At 34.5% G+C, this 7,209-nt stretch overlaps 1 protein-coding gene across 1 annotated transcript; it reads right to left on the bottom strand.

Moving 5' to 3' along the window:
• Positions 1 to 1,296: 1,296 nt before the first annotated feature.
• On the bottom strand, positions 1,297 to 2,938 carry LOC138886979 (uncharacterized). Its single transcript, XM_070168678.1, has 3 exons — positions 2,647 to 2,938; positions 2,383 to 2,562; positions 1,297 to 1,913 (listed from the first exon to the last, which is right to left on the bottom strand). Exons 1-3 carry the CDS (start codon positions 2,936 to 2,938, stop codon positions 1,297 to 1,299), a joined length of 1,089 nt encoding a protein of 362 aa, XP_070024779.1.
• Positions 2,939 to 7,209: the final 4,271 nt, after the last annotated feature.

Below are 7,209 nucleotides of genomic sequence, written 5' to 3'. Positions count from 1 at the left end.
AGTTGCTTCTTCAGTTCCTCATCTACACCTGCCACAAATAGGTTAGACTTATCCAGATTTGCCTCCAGTCCAGTTACCTCACAAAAATGTTGAAGTGCTTCCCCAACTCTAGTCACTGACTTAATGTCTCCTTTACAGAAAATTATTAAATCATCAGCAAATATTAGATGAGTCAGTTTGGTCTTTTTGCATATTGGATGAAACTTAAAACTGGTAAGCTACTCGTCCTCTTTATTATTCTTGTCAGGTACTCCATGAACAACATAAATAACAATGGGGAGATGGTATCCCCTTGTATTAGACCTCTTTTTCCCTCAAAATACTCATACCCTACTCCATTCACCTTGATAGAAAATCTTGTGGAAGATATATAAGTCATTACTAGCTGGATAGATGCAGCAGGAAATCTAAATCTAGTCAAAGCCTATTCTATAAACTCTCATCTTACAATATCATATACCTTCCTTAGAATTATCTTCATAAGGCACCTAACTGTATTTTTTCTGTAATAGTGCCTAAGCAAATCATGCCATATCAACACATTGTGCACCAAAGATCTTCCCTCCATAAATGCAACCTGGTTTTCTGCGACAATAGCTTTGATTACTACACTTAATCTTTTAAAAATCATCTTGGAGATGTATTTTATATGTTACATTGCAACAAGAAATTGGTCTGAACTGTCATGCTTCCTGTGGTACGTAAACCTTAGGAATAAGAGAGATCGTTGTAGCATTCAGTTGAGTCAGTAATTTACCATTCTCAAAGAACTTCAAAATAACTCCAATGATGTATTGATGTCTGCCCCTATGATCTTCCAGGCTGATCTGAAGAACTCACTCACATATTCATATGGACCCGGGCTTTTGTTCTTGTCTATGCTTAACATAGAAGTTTTGACATTCTTTTCATTATATGGTTGAACCAGCTGCAGTTGCTGTTCTAGTGCTAGTATTGTTCCATTAAGTAAAAAGCTTCTAAATGCCCTTGTTCTGCTGTGGCCCTTCTGTCCCAGCAACTCTTGATAAAACTCCACCAGTATGTTAGCAATAGTTGTGGTTCCATGTTGAGATTCTCCATGTTTGTCCGTCAGCTGAGTGATTGCCTGTTGAAGTCTTCGGTGCTTGATTATTGAATAGAAATAGTTGGTGTTGTCATCACCTAGCTTCCCCGAGGTAGCTTTGCTCCTTTGCTGCAACAATACTTTTGCCATGTATGATTTCTGCCTGAATCTCTGATATGTTTCTTTCTCTAATTGTATGATGTCCTGTCTGCCAGTTGTAGCTGTGCTGCTCTTTATATCTGTTGTAGTTCTTCCCTCAAGCCATTGACTTCATCCACTAGAGTTCTAATATCTCCCTGCTTCAATCCCTTTAATTTCCTTTTCAGTAATTCCAGCTTCCTCACTACTTGTAACATAACACATCCTTCTATCTGACTGTCCCATCCTTCTTTTACTATCTCCAGGAATTGAGGATGTTGTGACCATATATTACAAAACTTAAAAGGTTTCTTCCTTGGTAATGGAGCATTGACTAGGTGAACACTAATAGGACAGTGATCAGTTACTCTTGCGGGCAAGAAAATAGCATTATATTTAGGCATTCTATCCAGCCAATCTCTGTTGACAAACGCCCAATCAATCTTAGAAAAGATTCTTTGATCTCCACTTCTTTCATTCCATGAGTACATGTTCCCATGTTGTGACATTTCAATTAAACCACATGTATCTACACACTCCTGAAACGCTCTAGTTTCCCCTACAGTAATAGGAAGACCTCCTACTTTGTCATCCAATCTCAACACCGCATTAAAATCACCCATGATGATCCAAGTTTCTTGACACCCTTGGCATGTAATATTCAAGTAGTTCCAGAGCTCTTTCCTTTCCTCCCTATTGTTGAAAGCATACACTACAGTAATGAGAAAAGATCTGTGCCCAGTCATATGATGCACTCTACATGTAATTGCTTGAGCTGTCTTGCTCTGGACATTAATCTAAAAGTAGTCTGCTCTCCAAGTGAGCCACACCCTCCCATTATAGTGCATATCTAGGTTGGTTATATAGTTCCAATCACCAAACATACTACTTGCTACCTTTTTTATTTTATTAACTTTTACTTTGGTTTCTAGTAGTCCTATCAAACCAGCTTCCTGCTTGTTGCAAAGGAGTTTAACCTCCTTTTGCTTATTAGGCCCATTAAGGCCTCTTACATTCTACCAAAGTAGACTATCCATTCCCCAAGCTGGGAATAGATTTGCCTCCCACAGTGTTGGCCTCACCATCTTCTAGCTGCTTACCTGTCCCTGATTCTGCCAGCATCTAAAATATGTTGCATGTTGCCTTCCCTGTCTGCTGAGTGCTATGTGATTGTTGTTTACTTGTATACATTGGTGTGATCCATCCATCATTTATCTTGCTTTTAATTTTTCCATTCATTTGCTTGGGACTTTTGACATTCTCCTCTGATTGCTGTTGTTGTTTTCTAGTCTTGCTTGCAAGATTAGAAGTTGTAGCTGCTTGCTGTGCCTTAGCATTCTTTGTCTCAGCTTCCTTTTCCCCTTATTTGGTTGGATTTGTTTGAGTTGGAACTGCTGTTGGCTTCTTTTTTTTACACTTTTCTTCTTTGTGCCCATACTTATTACAAAACTTGCACAAGCCAGGCTTCCAGTCATATATAACCTTCTGTTCAATCAAAGCTCCCTTCTCATTCTTGAACCAAACTTTGTTTGGCAGTTGTGCTTCCATTTCCACCTCAATCAACACGCGAGAAAAGTTAAGCCCAGTCTTCTTCTTTGTGTTGTTGTCAATCATAAGAGGCTTCCCTACTAAACTTCCTATTTTACTCAGCCCTTTAGGGCTCCAGTATTTAAAATCCGATCCTGGCAATCGTATCCATATAGGCACTGTGTATAGCTCCTCACGCGTGAACTTCATGTCTGTTGTCTAAGCTTTGACTATGAATGGCTTGTTGCCAAAGTGGTATATTCCGCCTTAAATGACCTCATTCTTTCCCACTTCTGAATCAAATCTCACCAACATAACTTCATTCCTTAGCATTGACACTTTATTAATGCCATGCTTCCCCCATAATCTATGAATATACCCATTTAAAACATTGAAAGGTGGAAAAGCCCCAAGGACATAGCAGACTACTGCATTTTTCCAGTACTCTATTTCCGAACTTATGTCCTCTATCTCTATTCACACATTGTGGCATCACCATGTACTTTTGGGGAAATAAATTCTAGTTTAAATCCTGCATTTGAAATCTTACCAATGTCAAAGTTGTCCCACACAAATTTCTTCTTCTCCTCTTCCTCCATTGCTTTGGCTTCCTCCGCCCAAGAGAGCCTAGGGCTAGTGTTTGGCCTTTGCACAATCTTTGTCCATTATTTTGCTGACGATGCTATTGTTCCATTGGTTTCCTGTTCCTTCGTGACTGGTGTCGTATCATTCATCGACTCACTGCTTCCTTCAACTAGGGATGTTACGGTATATTATTTAGACATTTCGGTTCGGTATTTTCGGTATTCAGTTTCTTAAAATGATATACCAATACCGCACCTAATTAAATTCGGTATGGTTCGATTTTTATCTTTTCGGTTTCGGTTTATTCAGTTCGGTAGCTTTGGTTTATTCGGTTTGAATACTAACAAGTGCATACAGTCATAGACTATAATATTCTTAATTAAAATACTCAAAAGTACAAAACAGAAAACGTTTGTTGACAAAAGTTTTGTCTTCAACCTAGAGCGAGAAAACTGCACATAAAGGAATAAATTCGATCATTAGAAATATATTCTTACTTGCTTAGAGTTAATTAATGAACTAAGAGAATAAGAAAGTAAAATTTTGATTTTTTATATTTATATTATAATTAATAATATGTGTTTTGTGTAATATAATATATATTTCAGTATCGGTTTTTCGATATTTCATTAAAAAATACCAAATACCATATTTTTTTAGAACTTAAACCAAATACCATACCGAATACCAAAATATCGAATACTAAATACCAAAATTTTCGGTTTCAGTACGCTAATTCGGTATTTACCAAATTATGCACCGCCCTACCTTCAACTACTTGAACTTCAATTACATTCTTCTTCTGCTGAAATTGACCTCGTGATGTTGTTACTTGAGCTAGGAGAGCTTTCCGGGATGGAACACGAGCTCTTTTCCCCATGGATGGCACACATTAGCAAACCTGCACCGAGATAGTTTTCGTGCCCTAGCCTCTTTCCCAAAAAATTTCTTCAAAGACAAAAACTACAAATGTCAATTTTTTTTGTAAAAAATAAGCATGCAAAAAGAGGATGAGAACATTAAACACAAGAAAAATATATCATTAAAAAATTATGGTAGCGTGATAAATGTTAGTATCTATTTTTATTTAGGGTCTGTTTGAAAAGCCACCTGATAATTGAAATTGATGTAATTACTAGGATAGTAATTACACAGTCTAGTAATTACACTGTATTGTAATTACAAATGACATGTTTGTTTGTCATAATGTAATTATAGTGTAATTACAAGTGTACTATTTGGTTGCACAAATATAATTACGCTAGATTAAATTTTAAATATAAAATTAATTATCAAAAATAAAAAATTAAGATTTAACAAATATATGTATTTATAAATAATATTAAATTTGACATTTAAAATAGATATTGCTTATTGAAAATATATTAGTTACTTATCATATATTTGAAACTAATATTGTAAAAATAATTGATATATTTTAAATTAATAATATTTTACTTTAATGTAAGAATATTATGGACTGCATGCCTGACAAAATAATTAATATTTATAAATATGATGTCATAACATTACTCAAATATTTTACAAAAAAATAATCTATCAACTTTAACTGAAAAATGAATGGCATGCGATCTAGATTAATAAGTGAATACTATTAAAGCAAATAAAATGAAAGCAAAAATATAACATAAAATCCAAAATCTAAAATCTTTTTCACGTAATACTCTTAAGTAAAATTACACCATAACATGAAATAAGTTTCAATACAATTTAAGTAAATATAATTCAAAAGAAAAGGAAAATATAAGTCTATAACCTCATTCAACAATAAGATCCTTTTTTAATGACATCATTCATTATATGCTAAGTTTATTAATGATTCATTATGTTATGACCCGGATTTTCCACCCTCGGGAGTCGTGATGGCACCTACTAACGTGAGCTAGGCAAGCCAATCCTTTAACTACTTACTTCCTTATCCAATTATTTCTTTTTAACAAATATAAAGCGATAACGTGGTAACAGCGGAAAAATCCAAATTTAAGCGGAACACAACAATAACATATATGAAATCTGAATCTATTCAAAATACTTAAGTCTGAACCACCCAAAATCTGGTGTCACAGTGTTACAGATGGTCTAAGATTTGCTACATACAAAGTCTGAAGAAATAACAGTACACTGTTTCTGAATAAAGGGAAAATGAAATAGGAAACATGGATAGAGGGAGACGCCAGGTGTAGACATGTAATTTTTTATCCTCCCCAAGATTTTTCATATTTTAGCACGTAAATATTTAATTTAGGCCTAATATAGCTATTTTAACTCATCTTTACTCTTTTACTTTTATTTTATTACAAGAAAATGAAAATTACAAAAAATAGGTTCATTGATGTTTTGTAGTCATTTTTTAATCTTGAAAAATACCAAAAAAAATAATTTTGTTTTAACAGTCAGTCTTATTTTAATAGTTATTTTACTTAAGTAAGATTAATTAATAAATGAGATCGCATTTTAGTCTCGTTCGCCGGGAAAGAATAAAACTTGGGCTCGAACAACCCATTTTTAGGCCTAATTTTAGACCTAGCCCATAATTTCTAAGCCCATAATTCCTAGACTCATACCCCTTAACTTGAAAACCCTACAAATGCCTAGACCCCTAGACCTAATGTTATGAGCTGAAAATACACAAAACAAAACTTAGACCTAGGGACTAAAAATCTGATCCACCGTTTTCATACAAGACACCCCCTTGAACACTCTCCTTCGTGGATCAACAAAAATAAAAGACCTAAGGACCTAAAGGGAACGCCGTTTTCATCTGGGAACTAACGAAAGAGACCCTCACCAAAATCTCAGCCCAAGTCGCCTTAGCTCCTTCCTTTAAACCATTAGCCGACAATCCCACTTCCTTTTAAAAAATCAGCCGAAATTTCCACACCATATCCCACTTGGAGCCAGTCGAAACAAGGCAAAATTGATACTAAAAGCAGTCACAAACATAGCCACTGTCGAAGTCGTCGGTGAGGTTTCCGTTTAACGATTCCGGCTCCGGTCAGAGGTTGCCGGCCAAGTTTCTGGTTCATTTTGGTCAATTTTGCTTTCAAGATTCACTCGGAGTTTCAGTTTCAGGCATGTTCGTCCTAACCTTTCTTTTAAATTCGAGTTTCATGAATAAAAGCGGCTGAGGTTTCATTCCTAAACTTTTCTCTGTTATTTATCTTATATTTTAGCGATTAATCTGTTTCTGAGCTTTTGCTTATACAAAATCCCATTGTTTGTTATTGTTCTATGTGTTTATGTTAAATTCCTCTTAGTACTAAATACTAATAGCTATGGAGATCTTGAATTAAGGAGGAAGCATATGTATTAGTATGTCTGTTAAGCTTTGAAAACACTTACAATGTTCATGTTTGTGATTCTGAAAATGTTAGTATTAATTATAAGTTAGTTGCTATTGTAGTATTCAATTAGGGATGTTATTGTTTAAATTTTAAATACATTACAAAGATTATCTATTGCGTTAATTTTTTGATGGATTTAATTTAACAAGGGAATAATTTTAAGTATTAGCTATTGCGTTAATTTTCTTTTTATTTTAGTCAGTCACATTGAGACTTTGGTGCAAAAGCAACTACATTATGTTGATCCGTACTTTTCATTATATTGTATTAATTCATATGTGGGGATGTACATTTGTATGATGTCCAGAAAAGAAAAGGAAAATAGTTATACTTAATTACTTACCTAATTGATACCACTACTACTGCTGCTTTTAATTCAAAGGGAGAAAAAGAAGATTAACGTAGTAGCTGGTTGATTAGTCATGAAGATCGTTGGTTGATTTGTTCATGTGATTATCTAATTTAGGAATAATAATTATTCAAGAACGTCGTAACTCGCTTTAGGTGCGGTTAATAAACATTTATCATGAC

The sequence above is a fragment of the Nicotiana sylvestris genome, chromosome 3 (assembly GCF_000393655.2).
Source record: "Nicotiana sylvestris chromosome 3, ASM39365v2, whole genome shotgun sequence".
In the NCBI taxonomy this organism is placed as follows: Eukaryota; Viridiplantae; Streptophyta; class Magnoliopsida; order Solanales; family Solanaceae; genus Nicotiana; species Nicotiana sylvestris.
This window is presented reverse-complemented; position numbering and strand designations above follow the sequence as displayed.